General features: G+C 44.4%; 1 protein-coding gene across 1 annotated transcript in view; it reads right to left on the reverse strand.

Annotated features, from left to right (window-relative positions):
• ITGA1 (integrin subunit alpha 1) overlaps positions 1 to 21,883 on the reverse strand; it is a 169,495-nt gene that overhangs the window by 87,219 nt on the left and 60,393 nt on the right. Inside the window, exons 2-6 of the mRNA XM_066377869.1 lie at positions 20,719 to 20,839; positions 11,147 to 11,259; positions 7,634 to 7,722; positions 7,413 to 7,524; positions 6,676 to 6,803 (exon numbers count right to left, since the gene is read on the reverse strand). Coding sequence (XP_066233966.1) covers positions 6,676 to 6,803; positions 7,413 to 7,524; positions 7,634 to 7,722; positions 11,147 to 11,259; positions 20,719 to 20,839 — 563 coding nt within the window. The remainder of the gene's footprint in view (positions 1 to 6,675; positions 6,804 to 7,412; positions 7,525 to 7,633; positions 7,723 to 11,146; positions 11,260 to 20,718; positions 20,840 to 21,883) is intronic.

The raw sequence follows: 21,883 nt of genomic DNA on the forward strand, positions 1-21,883 counted from the left end.
GTGAATCTGGCCTCATAAGCAAGGATACCAGAGAAATGGCTGTAACGGGTGCAGTAAAAGGAAAGATAAATAATGTCCCTAAAACTTAATGAATTTTTCTCCTTCATTTTGCCCGGTTTAACTTTATGCTACCCTTTTGATGGGAACAATCTAGACATTGTTCCATTAGTATATTTCACTTTTATATCAAGCCTCACGATTTACTGGTTTTATTTAGGGTAATGCACTCGTCGTTGGCATAGTTATATCCTTCTCATTCATTATTAAAAGCACTGTGATGCTTAGGTGTTGAGGATCAATAAGACCTCTATAATGTTTACACCATCATATCTTTTATGGCAAGCTCAGATGTTTCATGTTTGCTTTTTAGGTGTTTGGTTGGTTTTTTTTTTAAGGCAATTTTATAGCCTTTATCTGTCTTGGGTAAAAAATTGGTTGACAAAAATTCCTTGACTATGTTTGCAAAAGTTTTGACAGGACCACACTGAACCAGGGAAGAAGCTCCTAGCAACCACAGTCATCCTCAGGGGAAATACGTTCCAAGACCCACCATGGAGGCTGACCCAGTTGATATCATGCAGAGTAGCCACCCTATGTACACTTTGGTATTCCAATGCATACCCACCTATGATCAAGTTTAATCTGTCAGATTAACAACAATAATTAACCATAAATGAGAACTATTCAAACCATCTACTGTAATAAAAGTTACATCTACATCCATGTGGTTTCTTTCTCAAAATATCTTCGTGTGGACATGCCAGACCCAAGGGATGATTCACGTCCTGAGTGGGATGGGGCAGAGCAGGGGCAGATTGTATCACGCTACCCAGAACAGCTCGCACTTTAACGTTTACGAATTGTTTACATCTGGAATTTTCCATCTAACATTTTCAGACCACGGTGGACCATGGTCACTATAAACACAGAAAATGAGACTGCTGATAAGGGGGGCAGATACTGTATTTGGAATGACTGTTTCTGTCTCTTGCCTTGCATTCCCACATGGGTGTCCTCACTGTCTGAGACGGCCTTTCTGTATTTGCACTTACTAACAGACAGCACTGTGAGTTCTGGGGACAGGCATCCCAGCTGATCTTCACCTGCTGTGCCAGGTGGAGAAGTGTAACAGCATCTCTCTCTCTCTCTCTCTCTCTCACACACACACACACACACACACACACACACACACGAGCGCGTGGGCGCGCACACACTCAGGAAATACATAGCAGTCCGCCCTCAACTGTGGATTTTCTGTCAGCAGTGTCAACTGCATTCTGGAAATATTAAAAGGAAAATGCCAGCGACAAACGAGTCATAACTTTTAAACTGTGCGCCGTTCTGATGAAATCTCCTCGCCCGCTGCTCCATCCCACCCGGGACGGATATGAATCACCCTTTTGTCCAGTTACCCACACCGTAGACACGACCTGACTATTAGTCACGTTATAGCTGTCTTGGTTATCAGATTGACTGCCCAGGTCTTGCCGGGCTTCTGTACAAGTCCCCGTTATTTTACTGAATAATAATGGACCCCAAAGCACAAGAGGAGTGACCCTGGAAATTCAGATAAGCCAAAGAGAAGCCAGAAAGGCAAGTGTAGCATGGTAAGACATTGAGAGAAAGAGAGAGAGAGAGAGAGAGAGAGAGAGAAAGAGAGAGAGAAAGAGAGAGAGAGAGAGAGAGAGAAAGAGAGAGAGAGTACAATCACATAACTTTTATTACAGTATATTGTTCGATTTTATTATTGTTGTTGCTAATTTCTTATTATGCCTAATTTGTAAATTAAGCTTTATCATAGGTATGTATGAATAGGAAAATCATTGTATAGATCGGACTTGGTACCATCTGTGGTTTCAGTCGTCCACTGGGGGTCTTGGAACACATCCCTCACAAATAAGTGGGAGGACAACTGTAATCTGAACTCAAAATGCTTTGGTCCATTTTCCTTTTAAAACTCACTTAGGTTTAAGTTGTTCTGTGACCCCTGGATGGAAAGATAAATGTCTCATGATTTTTCTTATTCTTGGTTTTAAAACATCTTGTTAATGTAAATGCCCTGTATTTTAATTTAAAGTGGAACTGTTGTGTTTGTCGGTCAAAAAATGATCAGATAGCAACAATCTTACATGGTGCAGCCTAAATTAAACCACAGCTGACCAGAGAAATGATCAGGGCTGATTTATAATTAGGTCTTTTCGCAGGAGGCGAGGAGACAGCAGTTCAGATGGGCGACCGGCTGGCTGTCTCCTGCTTGGCTCCCTTGAGATTGCTGACTGCAGTTTGTGACCTGTCTGGGGACAGAGGCAGGGAAGAGAAAGACAGGGCATAGGAGCTCCCGTGTGGATGGCACTCTCCTAAGAAGGATCACGTGCTCACCGGTGTTTACAGCTTTCCCGCAGGTTCCTTGGGGGTCTCCCCTCACTCCTGGAGTGCCTAGGAATGGGGCTGTCTTCTGCTTCCCTTCCCACTGCAGAAGAATCTGTGGACAGGACTTAACAGGACTCTGTGACAACTCCTGGGAACCGCACATGCTTCCTGCGGACAGAAGGACTCTGGGAGTGGGGGCCACCCTGGCGTAGCCGCGGCTGCTTTGACGTGCCTGTCACAGTGAGGCTACGGTCTTGCCTTTACAGCAGGCAGGACTCAGGCACAAGTTGCCGTATGTCCTGACGCTAGTAGACACGTTATGCTCACTGTGCTTCCCCACTGAGGTCTTTCTCACTCAGCGCTTTCGACAGAGAAATCATGCCAACTCCATTCTTAAGGCTTTTGTACCCGGGATATGAGCGAGGAATTCAAGGGACCCCTCCCCAGCTCTCTACTTTCTCTCTCCTCCCTGTGCCTGCCCCTGTCACGGAAGGAGGGCAGGACGTAACAGGGAGAACTTCCAAAAGCTAACTCTGCAATCTGGTGGCAGAACTGGTGCTTTGATTGAAAACAACAACAACCACCACCACCACCACAACAACAACACACACACACACAACTATTTAAATTATGTTAGCAACCAGTCAGGGGGGAAAATGGTTAAAACACATTGTCTACTCTCTTAAGAGAGTGTTACTATAAGATCACACACAAAAAAAGAAGCATACTTTTCAGTACACAGTTTCTTTGAAGAGGAAGTTTTTTTCTGGATTTTCTATGAATGAATTCATTTTCTGAATCCACTGCAGGAAGGTCACACTGTAAATACAGTTTCCATCGTTACACTGAAAATCCCATTAAATACAGTTTAGCAAAAGCAATGGCCTGATAAATAGGTCCGTCTAACCCCATTTGTTTAGAGAATTACTTGTGAAACTTGACATTAATATACCTTAAGCAAAGAAAAAAAATAGAAAAACATTAGAAAAGAAAGTAGAAGTAACGAAAGCCTACAGTATATGAAATGCATCCTTAAGTGATTAAAAACATGCCAGCTACAGGCATTAAAATGCCAGTGATGACAAGTCTCACTACATGTCCATCCGTCAGAGAAGAATATAAAAACGCGCTCGTTGTGATCTACATGCTCATTCAGCAAGTAGTCACCGATGTCACCACAAAGCACTGGGCTGGCCCCTGACAGGGACAGAAAGATGGTGGAGGAGCCTGTAGTCTGGAGGAGAAAGCCACACACACACACACACACACACACACACACACACCAACATAATAACAATGCCCGAGTCCAGTGTTTCCAGGTCTGGAAGTCCAGGGTGGGGGCAGCATCAGCTCCTCGGGGAGCAACCCTGAATGAACGAAGGGTGAGCATGGCCAAGCTCCACGGTGAAGGATACAAGCCAACTGCGACCCCAAAATCCAGCCTGTGCAGTAGCTCCATGCTCTCCAGGGGGCAGGCTCCCCCAGGGGAACTCTGCAAATACGACACATTACTTGTGTGCAGAGTTCATTCCGACTCTTTCTCTCTGTGGTGTGGGGTCTCAGAACAGAGGGAATGTGGCCTGCCTGCCTGCCTCAGAATGAGTCCATGTGCCGCCCCTTCACTGGGAGCATGTGGGCCCCAAGCGATCCCCAATCCCTCTGAATAAAGTCATTGTTCCCTCTAAGGAAGACCTAACTCCACGAAGCCCACCCTGGCGGGCTTGAATTCCTCTGGTGGGTCGGAAGAATAGCTCCTCTATTAGCCTTGCTATAGAAATGTAGCATTAATTCTGGCATGTTAGAAACATGAACATCTCAGCAGAATGGGCCGGGCATGGAAGCAGTCAGTGGTTAGTTACTCCAGTGCCCAGCTGATCCACAGTCTCAGACCCACACTGAATTCTCAGCGTCTTGTCCATCTTCTTCCTGAAGTGGTGCCGCAGCTTCGAAAGTGTCTCAGCTGCACTAATTTCCACCAAGAGTTGCACAAAGATTAATTTTTTTCACAGTAAAATAGATAAATGAATTTAAAAGTAAAATCACATATTCAGATGACTATAAAAGTTGAGAGATTTTAAAATGTCCCAAGATTGTTATCCGCATTGGGAACAAAGGAATGGCAAGGAAGGTAATGAAAAGGACTGTACACCTGCTATTTCGGGCCCTCAGGTGAGACCAGCTCTGAGCCTCCTGCAGAAGTAGAGCTCTCGAAAAAAAAAGGACACTGGACTGTAGAACGAAGGGTTGTGTGTGCTCATCTGCGGTCAAACAAGCAAGGAACCTTCAACAGGTCACTTAGCCTCTCGTGTCCCCTCCACAAATTGAGATTCTTGGCAAAACAACCTCGAAGATGTCTTCTGGCTTAATTTTATGGCTCTATGAAATGTTATTGAACAAGGAGAGAAAGGATAGGGGAAGAGAAAAAGGACACAGGAAGGGAAAGGGGTCTTCAGGAGAGAAAATAAAGGGGTCCGTTTGGACCGGGAGGAGGAACAAGTCACAATTCTGAAGTAGATTTTTTTTTTTTTAGGTGAGAGGAGGGGAGATAGTGAGGCAGACTCCCACATGTGACTAGGATCCACACGGCAATCCCATCTGGGGTCAATGCTTGAGTACCGAACTATTTTTAGCACCTGAGGCTGATGCTCTCCAGTGGAGTTATCCTCAGCACCAGGGCCATCCCCTGGAATGAACTGAGCCACTGGCTGGAACCAACTGAGCCACTGGCTACAGGAGGGAAAGAGAGAGAGAAAGGGGAGAGTGGTGGTGGGGAGAAGCAGACAACTGCTTCTCCTGTGTGCTCTGACTGGGAATCGAACCTGGGATGTCCATATGCCAGGCCGACGCTCTATACACTGATCCACCTACCAGGGCCCTGAAGCAGCCTTTTAAAGGACATGAGCTGCCTGACAGCCTGCAGCAGGAAGGCACAGACCAGCCTCTCCATGCCTCTGGTGACTCATTGGGAAAGACCAATTGCAGAGAAGCTGGCATCCAGAAAAATTTACACTTTGTGATGTGAAAAGACAATTATCCTAGAATGGTTTCACACTGAGTTCAAGTTCTCTATTCTCCCGTCGGAGAAACTCACACTTGTGCCCCACCCAGCTCTCCAGAGAGACCCACGCAGCGGGAGGACACAGCCATGTGGCATTGCACTTAGAAGGCTGAGTCTATTTCTGCCATCTTCCACTACCATCTTTTTTGGGGAAAATGTATGTTTCTGTATATGTTTATATATATTTATATGGATACACGCACAGATATACATGCCCATGCTTTCATATCTATTTGTATGTGTATATGCATCCATGAACACGATGTACACACATGTAAGAATTTCCGTCCCAGTATTAATGTGGCTGTGACGAGCACTGGTGGGGACAGACAGCTTTCTCAGGGCCCCATTAATTTCCTCACAGCAGAGCGGTCAGAGATAGGAAAACTCTCCTCCCTCTCCTACCGCACGTGCAGTCCCCGGTTCTCCCGCCGTCCCGTGGTCCCCAAACCAGGCCACAGTGTTGATTCGGACTCTAGTGCTAATCGAGTGAATGCTCAAAGCATGGACCCCGCTTTGACATTTAATTTTCCTGTTATCCATTGTCTTCTCTCTGTTTTGAGCCCTCTGGACATAGTGGCCACATAAATGTAATAAAAATTAGATTCATTAAACCCAACCTCAGCGTCTAATGTGGGAGAGTCACATGAGAGGGTCCCCTTGTCCATCCAGTGGCAATCAAGGGGCCGTGTTTAGAAACAGACACCAAGGGGTGAAAAAAGACATAAAAAAAATCTGTCCGCCAGCCTGCAGCTAACGCATGGAGCATTTGTTTTCTGTTTAAGGAAATAAATTATTAAATATAGGGGAAAACCAGACTGTAAGCGATGCCTGGTGGTCAATGCCTACTGTATTTTTGTGATATGAGAATGGAGGTGAAAATGTGGTGGGTGATTTGGGATGTCAGGTTAGCTCCCACAAACTCTGAAACCCTTCTCTGACTTTACCAAGGTGGCTACACACATTTCATCATTTAAATATGCTTTTACAGCAAGCTCTAGGGGACCTTTCCCAAGAGCACTGAAAATGGCAGCTTTCACAGTATTTTCTGTTAAAAAAAATCATACGGTCTGCCAATAAACAACCCCTTTATCAGGAATTTGAACCGGGTCATGTAATATAATATAAAATGTGTTCTGAACTTTAGCTTTATTAAATAATTCATTTTCAGACTATTGTGTTCTACTAAAAATATCCATACATTTTAATTTTTAAGACAACAGAGGTCAACACCCAAGGTTACATACCTGTGTCTGTTTAGGGCCGATATCCATTCTTTCCAGGAGGTTGTTCAGAAATGCCGTGACACTCTCCCAGGGGTAAATGCTGTTGGAGCCATCCAGGACAATGACAATGTCCAGCTGGGTGCTGCATTCTGCAAAAGAAGGAAGTCACCTGTAAGGATTCGGGGGTCTGTGTTTTCAGAGCTATGCGGGGTGTCTTCTTGGCTGAGAGGAGCTCACTTTTAAACCCTCACTGATACGTTACGAAGGGGAGACCTGGGCTTCTATAACCAGAAAACGTCGTTTTAGAAAAAAAAGTAAACGTGATACGCACTGCATACGCTATCAATGGGTTTTTGAAGTTTGTATCAAGTAAAGCTCATTCCCGACCTGATTTTAATGCACAATGAATGCGTGATCTCTGGAAACTCTCTCCACACACAGTTAGAACGGTTCTCATCTTTTGCATATCTCAGATGAGGTTGCCAGCCTCCAAGAGACTCCCCCCTTTCAACCAAAACAACGTTGGCAACAAGGTTTACACACAACTCTGTGAAGGTCATTTGCACGACTATTGAATTCCGAAGACAGCAGCGAGGTTCGGTTAGGTACTGGCAAAGCAAATGCTGACCTAACTTGGTCATGCTGGTAGCTGAGAAAACACGTCCGGCATTTGGGTATGCTCCTGTGTATACACACGTCTCATTCCCTGCTGGCACTTTCCAGCATGAAAGGGCACGGAGAGGGGACACAACCGGTACCTTGCACGGGGGCAATGGAGTTCACGACTTGAAAGGTGGGGCTGACGTCGGAGCAGATTCCAGTTGTGTAATGCAGATGTCCACATCTGTAGGCATACAGGGGTCCACATGCCTTTTCAAAATGAAAAAAAACCACCATGAGATTTAAAAAATGATGTCACCGCCTTGACCAGACCGACAAGGGCGGTTCATTACACTATTGAGACCCTTTGCGGTCTTACCAGGAAGCCTCCATTCGGGTTGGTGACGAGTGTGGCTCCGAATGTCATGTTCTCCTTTACTTCTGTGACGTTGGGAATTGATGTGTTAACTAAAAAAAAAACAAACAAACAAAAAAAATAACAAAAAAAAAAAAACCAAACAAAAAAATAGAACAAGATTTTATAAAGGTGGAAAACAGTGAAATTGTCCTCTAGTTAAAACTTTCTACTTGCTCTGCTCATAAGATAGCACATTCTTCCTTTTGTTTGACTGAACGGTCTTCAGAGCATCATTAAGGGAAATAATGAACCCGCTAGGGCTGCAAACATGGCTTAGGTCCCAGAAACTTTGTCTGTTCTGGATCACCGTCCCAAATAGTTTTGCTGAACTGGAAAAGAACGCAGCATTTCCTATCAGGGCTGTGAGGGTGTAGGGCTGTCTTTCACATATTTTTGTTAACTAAAACAAATAAAAGTTTTTAGTCTCGTAATATGGCACACGGGATGTCAACTTACACACTTGTCTTACATGTTATATCCACATGTTACACGTGACCAATGATGAAACGTGACTCTGGCAAGAAGAAGGAAAACGGAGAGAAGACCAGAAAAGAAAACTCAAATACAGTTTTTTCTGACCATTAATTTTAACATCATGGTGGGGGAGCATCATGAGGATTACAGGGAAAACTGGAGGAAGATTAGACAAGTGGTCAGGAAGTGTGGATTAAAAAACAAAAAAGACACGGTGAAGGAACTACCTTTGACATCCTAAATAGGAATGCTGGGTCTTAAAGCACACCGATGGGCAAAATTGGCAAGAAGGTCTGCTTATTCACATTAAAAAAGAAAGAAAAGAGTGGAAAGAGGAAGGAAGGAAGGAAGGAAGGAAGGAAGGAAGGAAGGAAGGAAGGAAGGAAGGAAGGAAGGAAGGAAGGAAGGAAGGAAGGAAAAAGAGAAAGAGAAAGGGAAAGAAAGAAATAAAGAAAGAAAGAGAGAGAAATAAAGAAAAAAAGAATAAGAATGAAAATAAAAAAGAAAAAGAAAAAGCTAGACAGAAAAAGCAAAAGCTTCTAATCCCTGTTTAGCAGAGCACTGATGTACTTGAATGTGGCAAAACTCAAATCCAAGAGAGATCTGTCTCACTGTTCATGCCTAGAAATTTTTCCTACCTTAAGACTATCTATATATGGATTGAAAGAAAGGAATGGAAACTCAGATTCCTGAATGGGCCACTGACGTATGAATCTAAACAGCAGTCTCTGCCCCAGAGTTCAGTCTGATTTGCTAGGAAAGCCCCTGGAACTGAGCTGAAATCTACAATGGTTTTGAATAATCTGCATTGGAGTCTGTTACTCGGGGGTGAGCATCCCTGAAGGCGTTAGGGATGACAGTAGAAACTTCCCGACTCTTCCTGATGTAGCTAGGATCTCCAGCTCACATGAAAACTCTGCTCCAGTGCCCAGTGATGGGGGAGTAGCTCCAGTCAGAACAACTGTTCTACAAATAACTATTGATATAAACACAAGGCAGTGGGGGGGGGGGCAGAAATGAGGTACAAACCGATCGTCTGCAGGCAATGGAAAGCAACTCAGAGCAGGCAGGCACTGGAGGGGAGCCTATACTTGTCAGAACAGATTGGCAGGGACAAGTTTCTGGTCTGGTGTGTGTGTTTGTTTCCCTTGAGGGAAGAACCTCAGATGGAACTCTCTTAGTCTTTCTGCCTTGGAAAAAGAGAGGACAGATGTTGGGGCAATGACAGCAATGGTGAGGTCAGAGGGGTGTATCTTGGAAAGTAGAGCCTTGAAAGGAGAGTTCCAATACACACACAGGTACTCTGTTCAAATGTCTGAATGGCCTAAACCAGTAGTCCCCAACCCTCAGGCCGCGAACCGGTACCGGTCCGTGGGCCATTTGGTACCGGTCCGCAGAGAAAAAATAAATAACTTACATTATTTCCGTTTTATTTATATTTAAATCTGAATGATGTTTTATTTTTAAAAAATGACCAGATTCCCTCTGTTACATCCGTTTAAGACTCACTCTTGACGCTTGTCTTGGTCACGTGATACATTTATTCGTCCCACCCTAAAGGCCGGTCCGTGAAAATATTTTCTGACATTAAACCGGTCCGTGGCCCAAAAAAGGTTGGGGACCACTGGCCTAAACCACATATGTGCCAGGTAACCTTCAACTACCCTGGCTTCCCACTGCCGTTTGGAAACTAAGTTCAGCCAAGAAAACTGCCTGCTCAGACAAAAGCTGAGACTACTCCAAGGCATAGAACATCTAGATCTCCACACTTATAACTCAAAAGTGTCATTCAGGATACTGTCCCAAATTACTAACCCTAATGAGACTCAGAACAATGTGACCCAACTCCAAGAGAAAGATCATCAATAGAAAGTGATGTTGAGATAATTCCAGATGCTGGAATCATCAGCAATGGATAAGAAAGCAGCTATTATAACTATGCTTATGAACATAAAGGAAAAAATGTTCACAATAAATGAACAGACAGAAAAATTTTACACAGGAGAACTAAAAAATACAGTATCTTAAATACATCTGCAGGTTATGAGTCATTTCCACAGTACTTACTATTGTATAGAACAAGACAGGTTTCCAGTTCCTGGGTAGGTCTAGCAGGAATTTCCTAGTTGTGTTCTAACTACAGTGATGTTTCCATCCAATATCTCTATTTCAATATAAATGTACCTGTGCTCTTCTCTTTTAAAAATTTGATTTATCTCTTCCAATCCCTCTTGTGCCATTTAAAAAACAAAACAAAACAAAAACTAAGTTGAGTTTCTTGGAGGAAATGTGATGGCAGGTATATTCGGAGCAGTTGTTTCATGTTACCAGTGGTTTACACGAAGGATGCTGAACAACGGAGGCAGTTAAAAGTTGCAAAACTAGTGAGATCTTCTAAAGCTATGGCTATTCTCTAATGAATTTCTACAGCACATGAAGGGCAGAGGGAATGAAAATATCATTTTCTGTAAATCTGAAGAAAAACATCTGAGAATGTTTATAGGCTACTTTTAATATTTTCTTTTTTTTTTTTTTTTCTGAAGCTGGAAACAGGGAGAGACAGTCAGACAGACTCCCGCATGCGCCTGACCGGGATCCACCCAGCACGCCCACCAGGGGCGACGCTCTGCCCACCAGGGGGCGACGCTCTGCCCCTCCGGGGCGTCGCTCTGCAGCGACCAGAGCCACTCTAGCGCCTGGGGCAGAGGCCAAGGAGCCATCCCCAGTGCCCAGGCCATCTTTGCTCCAATGGAGCCTTGGCTGCAGAAGGGGAAGAGAGAGACAGAGAGGAAGGAGGGGAGGGAAGGAGAAGCAAATGGGCGCTTCTCCTATGTGCCCTGGCCGGGAATTGAACCCGGGTCCCCCTCACGCCAGGCCGACGCTCTACCGCTGAGCCAACCAGCCAGGGCCTTAATATTTTCTTTAGTTGGTTGAAATTTATTTTCATTTAGAATACTGGCCATAATTTAGGACCGGACTGAACATGTTGACTTTACGTACCTGGTAGGTCCAACTTTACACAAGGTAATGATTCTCCTCTCCCTACTGGACACTTATAGACGTCCCCAGTTCTGTTCTTGGGCTGGCCAACTAAAGGAGAACCAATAAGCACCCTGGAAGTTAAATAACTCAATTAACACTTTTGAACAATAAGAAACATTTTATTTTAGTTATTTTATGACTCTTCTAAGAGCACTGACAGCAGTTGCCACAGACATAATTAGTCATCCTCTATTATTAAGTTGATATTATCTAAAATACACAGTGTCTTTTCTAAATTGCAGATTGATTTGAATTTATAAAAAACCCATAAAATATATAGGAGAGAGAACTCAAAATATTTCATATTATTTTATATTACTCTATCATATTTTTTTAATTTGTGGGCTGAGATAATAATTATTGGTTAAGCCTGCTGCTGTGTTAAGTTTATAAAACACCCATGAAAGTATAAATGAATTTTTCTCATCAGAAACTGATAATTTGATAGAGACATTAGGAACAATAAACATCTGATTATCATAAGATTTAATATTAGTAGATGCTAGATGATAGGTACTTAGGAAACAAGGAAAATTAAGAGACCCAGGTTAAAATCATCTATGTGTCTTTTTAAGACAGAATTAAAAAAAAAAAGAATCACTCTGGCAATAATTAATGGAAAAAATAAAATCATGATTGATTTCAGTCCTAGCAAGCCATTAAACCAGGTGTCCTGTGAGATCTGCAGAAATGGGATGGACGAATGGGGCTGATTTTTCAGGTACTCGGGCGACTTCAGAGAGCCTGATGCTCTGCTGCAGAGTAGCTACAGTCATAGACTCAGAGACCAGAGACACCGCCTGCTCGCCACCAAGGGACTCCAATTATGGACCGTACGGCTGCCTGTGGCGCTGCCTTGGCCTGCATATTTACTAACGTCTTCAGTGAAGACACAAAAAGCATAAAGACACTCGTTAAGTAAATCAATATGCCCATCGGGGCCTTCGGAAGTATCTCAACATTCTGGGAAAAGAAGCTTACACAAACTAGTTAAAGTTTATGTGGAAACCTCTGTCAATAACTTCACTTAACTGCATGCTATGATCAAGATCTGTGCAGGATGTGGGAAACCCGACTAAGTGAGAGTTCGTGTGAACATGCCATAGGGGAGTGAGTTGACAGCAATTACCCATAAGCCAACAGGGTATTTTGGTGCCAAAAATGCAAATGTGACCTTCGGCTCTATAGCTGGAAATAAATGCCCCAGTCAAGGAAGGCGATAGCCCCTCTGTGCTCCCTTCTGTTAGGCCATGTCTGGAATCTCCCAATTAAGAGGGACAGGGGCACAATGGAATGCATTTAGGAGACTATGACTCAGATGGCTAAGCGTCCAGTCATTTTGTCCGACTAGAGATGCTTGAGGGAACGGCGGGAGTGTTGAGCATGCAGGAGAAACATCTGAAGGAGAGTTGAGAGATTATACAGGGGTGTGGGTGGACAAGGCATATATTTTTAAACATTTAAATATTTGAAAGTATGTCATACTGAAAAGGGATGAGATTTATTTTGTGTAGGTTCTTTGGGCGAAGCTAGTGTTAATGGAAATCAGTTTTATAACAATTGTAAACACTGAATTGTTGAACAGGCTCCCTAAGACATCGTCATGATATAAGGGCTTTGCAAAGCCATTTCTGATATGAATAAACAGCCATAAAAATGTTCCAGACCTTCAATATACAGTTCTTACTTCTGGGAATTTCTTCTAAAAATGACCTAAATTAAGGGGGAAAACTTAATGCATAAAGATTATGCCCAAAGTGATACACAGAGTAATGAAAGATTAAAAGAAATATAATCAACAGCAAGGACTAATTAATCACTGTAAGTTCATTCGATGGGATAGTGTGCAGTCATAAAAAAATAATAGGTAATGAGACAGCATGGTAGGACTAACAATTATTTTCTTTTACATAATGTAAAATAAAACCTACCTCATTTAATGATAACCTATGACTTCATTTAAAGTGAAATGTAACAAATTATATTCGATGTAGCCATTATAATAGCAATGGTAATCATAGCTAGTAGTTCATGACTTTATGACATGTGCCAGACAATGTTCTAAGTGCTTTCCACGTACTATACAATTTAATCTTCTGGAGGACATATAGTGTGAGCTTTGATGCCAGACTTCATGAGTTCAAATCATGGCTTTACCATTTCCTTCGCTGTATGGTTTAGGACAAGTCAATTCCCCCCCTCCTGGTCCCTTAGCTTCTTCATCTGTAAAATGGAAATAATAGAGTGGCTATCTCACAGAATCACCAAGAAAGTCAGATGTTAATGGATGTAAAATGCCTATAAAAGTATTTGGCTCATAGGATGTACTATCTTAATGTTAGTTCTTTGAATTATTATTATATCTTTATGTTTGTTTCTTTTTAAATGATGGAACCACTACATCTATGCGAAACACAGATTAAATGGGAGTACACCAAAGACATAACAAATTATATTAAGAAGGTTGTGGTTAGGTTTCCTCACCCCCCCCCCCCCCACCCAATATGTTCAAAGCCGTTTAGAATGTGGTTGATTACATTATTTTCATAGTTAAAACATTTTAAAGTATTGAGCCTCCTGTTATTATGGAAACTCTTTAATTTGAGGTTAGATAGATGGATCAACGTTTATTTAGAACATTCTACAGGTTTGGCCTTTGGCCAGGCCATGGGAATATAAAACGAATAAAACACAACGTTTAGGTTGTTTAAACTTAGAGGGGAAGCAGAATTAGAAATGTACCATCACAATGCTTCCATAAAGTCTCAGGAGCAAAAAAGAACACTGCTCTTTGGACAAGTTCAAGTAGCTCCCTGCAGCTGGAGTAGACGCTGCATCTGGAAAGGTAAACAGGCTCTGATCATTATCATTCTTTTTTTTTTTTTCCTTTTTTTTTTTTTTTTTTCTGAAGCTGGAAACAGGGCAAGACAGTCAGACAGACTCCCGCATGCGCCCGACCGGGATCCACCCGGCACGCCCACCAAGGGGCGACGCTCTGCCCACCAGGGGGCGATGCTCTGCCCATCCTGGGCGTCGCCATGTTGCGACCAGAGCCACTCTAGCGCCTGAGGCAGAGGCCACAGAGCCATCCCCAGCGCCCGGGCCATCTTTGCTCCAATGGAGCCTTGGTTGCGGGAGGGGAAGAGAGAGACAGAGAGGAAAGCGCGGCAGAGGGTTGGAGAAGCAAATGGGCGCTTCTCCTGTGTGCCCTGGCCGGGAATCGAACCCGGGTCCTCCGCACGCTAGGCCGACGCTCTACCTCTGAGCTAACCGGCCAGGGCCATCATTATCATTCTTGTAGTCTACTTTAAAAACTTGCAGTTTATTTTATGGAGGGGGAAGGAGGTTGGTAACCATTGAAGTTTTCAAAGAGGGATGCGACAGGATGGACCCTAATTTAGAAAACATCTTTGCTTACAGTGCCATAAGTAAATTTGAGAAAGGGCCAAATTAGACTCAGAGAGTGAAGGTAAAAGTTCCTAATGTCACTCAGTTGGGAAAGGAGGACTTGAATTAAGAAAGTGGAGTGAAAGGGGTCACTGATTCTAGAAATCCTTAGGATATAAGCTGTCAGAGTTTGGGTTCCTCCCAAAAGCAGACCCCAGACAAGGACTTGGGTACAGGTAGCTTTTGAGGAGGCAATTCCAAGAATGCACAAGTGTGGAGAGAGGGGGGAAATGATGGAGGGAAAGAAGAAAGGCCAATAAAGAGTGCAGGTGACAATTACTTCTGTGGGCACCTCAGCTCTGTCTGTCTGGGGAACATCTGAGAGAGCGCAGGGAACATACACAAGCATGGCTGATACCCCAAGAATCAATGCCGCCATATCAAGAAAGCAGAGTGGGAAGAGAGGAGAAAGCTGACACCCAGGGGAAATTACACAACATTTAATGAGTGAAAAGAGGGAAGCGGTGGGTGTGAATGACCTCGAGGAAGAAGGGCAGTCAGAGCCCCAGGGTGTCACAGAGACCAACGAAGGCAAGAACAGTGGGGCCAGGGGCCAGGATTGTGAAGACAACCTCACTGCAGGTAATGCACTGAAAATAAGGGCGCTGGGCCTTGTCCATTCAGTGTGAATGTCTCTGTATGAAGGCAAACCAGGAAGGGTTTGAATTGAGTTGAATTTAATACAGAGTCAACCTGGATATGATTACATGATGGCGGGAAGGAACCCGGAACAAGACTAAGGCTGACGTCTCGGGAGAGGGAGGGGGTCCCCGAGCAGGTACAAGGGGGAGGATCAGAAAGGCAAGTTTGTCTGAGAAATGAGGACGGAGCCCGGGTTCCCTAGGCAGGGCTCTGTATGGCCCGGGTCCAGGAGGTTTGTAGTGTGACAGCCAGTCTGGAGCTGGGTGCACCTGTGTGATGTCATGTTGCCTCTCCTCCCTCCTGGAGGCAGAGTCTATCTCTCCTCCTGTTGAAACTGGGATCTGCGTGATTGATGGAAGATGGCAGAAAAACTGCTGGGACTCCCGAGGCTGGGTCGTATGCCCTGCAGTGTCCACGCCTCCATTTTGGGAAACCTGCAAACACGGGTGCAGTGAAGAAGCCGAGAGTCTAACCTAGTGGAGGATGAGAGGCCACCCGGAGGAGAGGGGGCTGGGGCCAAGGACAGGAGCTGCCGGACCTCAGACGCTCCAGCCCCAGCTGAGGCCCCAGACAAGTGCAGCGTCAGGAACAAGAGTTCATGCAATTCCCTAGACAGCAGGGGCATGCCTGCTCAGTCCTCAAAATCTTGAGCAATAACAAATTATGGTGGTTTTAAGCTGCTCAGTTTTGGGGGTAATCTGTTATGCAGAAAGGGAGGATAGAGTTTTAATTCAGTAGTTTACACCCTCCCTCCCTCCTTTCATCCTGCCTCCCTCTAGCAAATGAGCAGTGGTCATCTGGTGAGATTTGGCAGGAGGGGTGGTCGGGTGGTGGGCTTGTGCAATGGTGGAGACTTTTACCGACGAAGCACCATAGGCTGGTCAGGCGGCCCCTCATGCCACGATGTCGTAGGTCACCTCCTCTCAGGGTGGTACTAGACAGCGTTTTCACAGCAGATGGGAGGTCAGCCTCCAGAGGCCCTTTGCATTCTAAGATCCCATCGTCAGCACAGAACAAACTGAGTGTACAGAGGAGACCTGATTGGTTGGGAAACATGGACCCTGAATTGGGGGAATGTTTTGGATAGCCATCAAAAGGGGTGTCCCAAACAGCATGTTCATGGTCCAGTGACTGTGAGCTGCAAGGCAGGAGGGACAGGAGATCGTGGACAGCTCAGGCGGGAGTGTGGAGAGAGGCCAGTGAAGGCTGACATGGAAGGAGACGAGGCAGCATGGCAGGAATGCGGGGTCGGTGTCCCCAATGCAAGTGGGGCAGGTGGGACAGGCCAGCGAGAGGCTCTGATCGAAAGGAAAGGGTCTGGAGTTTATATTAAACTTCCAGGGCAACAGAGAGGCCTAGAGCCCGGTGATCATTGGAAACAGCCAGATGGAGCACTGGACCACGGCCCGTTGTGTGCTCTGGGTCGGTAAGGACGGAGGTGCGAGAGCTCAGAGAGAGGCAGCGGTAGTCGGTCAGGACTGACACAGGGAGCCGGGAGCTGCAAGCCGGGGTAAAGAATGGGTTAACAGGACGCTGCCCAGGACACAGCTCTGCCTATTTCCCTCAGGGCTATTCTGACATTAAGCACGCAGCTTTGCAAAGCACATATATCTTACCCCTTAATCCTAAGCAAGCCTTCTCTTCCCAAGCTGCGCAAAGTAACAGAATCCTAACCCTTTATCAGCACCGCGTTTTGTGGAGTTTCGATCGTCTCCAAGTTCCCCGTGCCCGTTATCTTGCCCTTTGTTTCCTCATAGCACTCACCCATTCTGACGTGTGATCTAACCAACCTGTTCACTAAGTTTATTATTTCCTTTTTGTCTTCCCCCACCCCTTCCCCAGGAGAATGTAAGCTCCATGGTAGCAGTTTTCATGTTTTATTCACTCATGTATCCTTGGTGCCAATAACAGGGCCAGGCACAAAACAGGCATTCAATAAACACTTATTGAATGAATGAATGAATGAATGAATGAATGACTCTGCCCAATATTCTAAGAATCTAGGTAGGGCGGATCTGGGAATTTCAGGCTCATGTGACCAGCGCAGAGGTTCTAACCAGGAAGTCTTTATTTCCATGTTAGAGGCTCAGTATTTTGCTTAAGCAGAATGTCCCATGTGCCCTTGGGTAACACGGGAGGCTTCTTCACAGGTCAAGGTTGCAGGGAATCCTTGACGTCAAGGGAACTGGCTGGGAGTTAGGGGGCTGGTGCTCCACATCCTGACCCCCCTCCATACTTGCTATATTCAACCTTTGGCACTTCCTTTGCAGTTTCCTGTTTAGAAAAGGAAGATGATAAGGGTGACATCTACCCAAACACTCAGGGTCAATATAACCCAAGGACCCAAAGCCATAGATTGCTCAATGAACTACAGATAGCATTGTTTTACAACGGAATGCGAGCTCATTTTAACTCGTTACGTGTTCTTCCTATATATTAGAATCCCGTTTTTCATTTGGAATTATTGTCATGATTTTCCCAGGATGATTAAGTTGGAAGGGTGTTCTGGACCTCCTTCTGGATCTCTGGAACAGCACCGATGAACTCCAAGGTTGTGAAGGTGAGGGCAGAAATCTCCACACAAGGCTCCAGTGACGGTACAACTTGGCCCACTGAGAAGTGCGTGCTATTCATAACAGTCATTGCAGCCATTATGATGTTTATTTGAAGAGTAGCTGGTTTCTAACTGCTCTGTTTTATGTTTATGATTATTTTTTTTTCTATATATAAAAAGAAAAAACCCAGCTTCCTGGTGCGGGTTGTCTCATGTTTACATTGGTTCATGAACAGCCATTTTACCTAGCCTTTTGTGGATGCACAAGCCAAGTCACCCTCAGAGTGCCAACTAAGCCCTCCCTTCCTACCGCCAGCCAGGTTTTAAAAAAATAAACAGTGTAAGTGCCCGGTCCTCTCAGAGGGTGAGGCTCACAGTGGCCTGTTCGCTGCGGTGCCCTGCGCCCTGATGGGCACAAGCGGGGGAGTGGCGTGAGCCTAAGAAATGACAGGCTTGGCAAAGAGAACACTTCAACTTCAAACGATATTATAAGCAATCTAAAATAAATAGTATACTAAATATATAAGAGCAAACTTGATAGAGATGTTAGAAGATCTTTTCGCCCCAAGCTCTGAACGGGCTTTATTCAAAAACACATATACACCGGAAACAGGACATTGATCAGCCACGCCCACCAGTAAGCCTCACGTGGTGGCACACGGCAGGGCCCTCTAGGAAAGGGCATGAAGCAGACAGGTTCTGATTTGGATGCTGGCTTGAGGATTGGCTAGGGAGGGGTCTGCATGATGAAAATCTACTGTGAGAATCCCCACCCGCTGCAGCCACCCTGAATTGCTGGAACAGCAACTAACAGGGCAGGTCCCAGTGCTGGGGGGACACAGCAGACAATGGCAGCGTGGAGAGCCCCGCGCCAACGCCCTGTCCTCTCCCGTGTGGCCGAGACCTTGTGGTGCTACGATGACCGCCGGGTCTGAAAGGCGTGGGCAGTGCTGAGCGCATTTAAGTTTCTGCACTTTTTCAAAGCAAAATTATTAAACCCATTATACTCTTTGTGAATTTTTTTTCTTCCTGAACTACATTGTCATTTCTCGGTTGCTTCAGCTCATGCTAACTATAATGAGCCACAGCTGACATTGATCGGAGCTATAAGGCATTCTGTACCAAGAAAACAATGGGGTTTTGCAGCCAAAGATAGGAAGTAAGTCACACTTCACAGTATCCATCTGAAAGGTGACCGGGGGCATCAGGATGGGATGCCTTTTCTGTTAACTTTGGGTTCTTCCAAAATAATTAAAGCAATACTTTTCCCCATACACAGACTACACTAGCGATGGACCAAGAACTCCTTCTTTGCGCTAATTCAGCCAAGATGTAGGATGGGTCAGGGTGATATTTTTTTAAAAGATCTGTGGTTGCTGAGTTTCTGAAACATGAGCAGTAAATATGATTTAGTAAGGTGCCCAGCCCTGCAGAAAAATCACAGAGTCTGTGTTCCCCCCAATGTTTCAATTGGCCCACAGTTCATTCCTTAAAGTAAGTTGGCATCCTATCTGATTTGACAAAGCCTTGCAGAATACTCAAACATGTTTCCAAAGTTTATTTTGCATTAGCAGTGCCTGGGTCTCTTTGGGACAACATGCTGCTACCATGCAGCCCTGAAAAGGTGGGGCATGTAGATTTCTATTGTTTGCTTACTTCTAAACTCAGTTGGCCATGCTGTTCTTGTTGCCTTGATTTTTTTCACATCTTTTTCCATAAGGTCATTGTAAACATGGAATGTCAAAATGGAATTAAAGTGGATTTGACCTCCATATACATTCAAGTGCTCGCAAAATCTCACACACGTATTAAGAAGGAAAGTGTGATACTACAAACATAATTCCTATCAACATTTATTTTTTAGTCTAGTTCTATAAAGAAAAAGGCATTAGATGGGGAGTGGAGAGACTCAAGTTCTGCTTTCAGCTCTGGCCTTAAAGAACTACATTTCTCTAGTGGTGTCACTTTTTTTTTTAACCACTTTATTGAAATAAGAATGGCAGATACAAAGCTGTACCCATTTAATGTATACAACGTGTTGCTTGGGGATTAGTAAGTCTGCAAAACCTTCATCACAGGTTATGGTCAGAAATATATCCATTACTGCCAAAGGTCTCCTCCTGCCCTCTTTAGTTATTATTATTATTATTATTATTATTATTATTTTATGATAAGAATACAACATAAGAGAACATCCCTGTGGTTACCAGAGAGGAAGGAGGCTTGGGGTGGACAAATGGGGTAAAGGGCCAACTAGGTGGTGATGGAAGGTAACTGAACTTTTGGAGGCGATCATTTTGTAGTATATGGATGTCAGTTTATAATGTTGTACACCCAAAAGTTATACAATTAAAAGTCATCAAAATCATGCCTAAAGTGAACTGAAACAACATGACAGTGTTTAAAAGTATATAAAAGAAATTCAGTAAGCTTCCTACTAAATAGCAGACCACACCCAGCAGCTCAGTACAGCACCAAAACTATCAGCCCAATATGACATTGCAGAAGCAACATTAACACTTACAAGGACAGCACCTCATCTGCCTCCCAATCCTTGCTGCCTAATGTCAGCTACTCTAAAACTAGAACAATTAAAGAGCTCCTGCCATAATAACATAATTGCAGAACGACTATTTTGGATAAGGACCTTCTTTGAGGTCAACCCAGGCTTCCACAGACATCTCTAACCACTTCCTTTAATATTGCCAAGAAAGTTTTCTTTTTTTTACTTCATCATTTTCCATGACCAAATGATTAGACTGCATTTCCTATTATAAGTGATTCATGCTGTTGAACTCTCATTCATAAAAGTGTTGCCAAATGGCATTTTTCATTACCTTATATGAAAACTAAACAACAGCAGCAACAACAAAATGGGCTGGCTTACCATTTTCCTTCTTCATTTTCATACTGCTGAACAGTATACCCAAACATGTCCTCCACGGGGCCGCTGAAAGTCATGGAGTTCTTCACATCCACATTGAATGACACACAGAAGCCTAGAACGACTGGGAGAGGGAAAACAAGGTCCAGTTACACAGAGTCAACAAAGATTCTACCATGGTTTTTTTTGTTTGCTTGTTTTGTTTTTTGTATTTTTCTGAAGTTGGAAACAGGGAGGCAGTCAGATAGACTCCTGCATGCGCCCGACCGGGATCCACCCGGCATGCCCACCAGGGGGCGATGCTCTGCCCCTCTGGGGCGTTGCTCTGTTGCAACCAGGGCCATTCTAGCGCCTGAGGCAGAGGCCATGGAACCATCCTCAGTGCCCGGGCCAACTTTGCTCCAATGGAGCCTTGGCTGTGGTAGGGGAAGAGAGAGACAGAGAGGAAGGAGAGGGGGAGGGGTGGAGAAGCAGATGGGTGCTTCTCCTGTGTGCCCTGGCCGGGAATCGAACCCAGGACTTCTGCATGCCAGGCCGACGCTCTACCACTGAGCCAACCAGCCAGGGCCTCCACCATGTTTTGAATTATGAAAGCCATTCCTGAGGTCACCACTGAAAGCTGAGTTCTTATTAAAGAGAGAAATTATGTTCAAAGATTGAGGATTCAATTAAAAAAATTAAAAAGAAAATAAAAAGGATTGGGGACTACAAGAAAGGTCATGACATTAATGGTATTACTGACCAGAAATCAATACCATGGCTTTGAATAGCACACATTTTAACATTCAAACAAATTTCCATAGTAATTCAGCATCTGTATAGTTCCAAGGGATTCAGATTTTAAAACGTGTGGGGCAGCATGCCGACTCATGCTCACAAATGATAATGCAATTGCAGAGAGGCTTCCAGTAGCGTTGGCCCCACGGCAAACCATGGTCGCCATGACTGTAAACAGTCACTCCCCCATTTTGACTCCAGAGGATGCAAGAATCACCATTTAAACCAGTGGTCCCCAATGTTTTTTTGGGCCACAGACTGGTTTAATGTCAGAAAATATTTTCACAGACCGGCCTTTAGGGTGGGACGGATAAACGTATCACGTGACTGAGACAAGCGTCAAGAGTGAGTCTTAGACGGATGTAACAGAGGGAATTTGGTCATTTTTTAA

The sequence above is a fragment of the Saccopteryx leptura genome, chromosome 1, assembly GCF_036850995.1.
Source record: "Saccopteryx leptura isolate mSacLep1 chromosome 1, mSacLep1_pri_phased_curated, whole genome shotgun sequence".
NCBI classification, from domain to species: domain Eukaryota; kingdom Metazoa; phylum Chordata; class Mammalia; order Chiroptera; family Emballonuridae; genus Saccopteryx; species Saccopteryx leptura.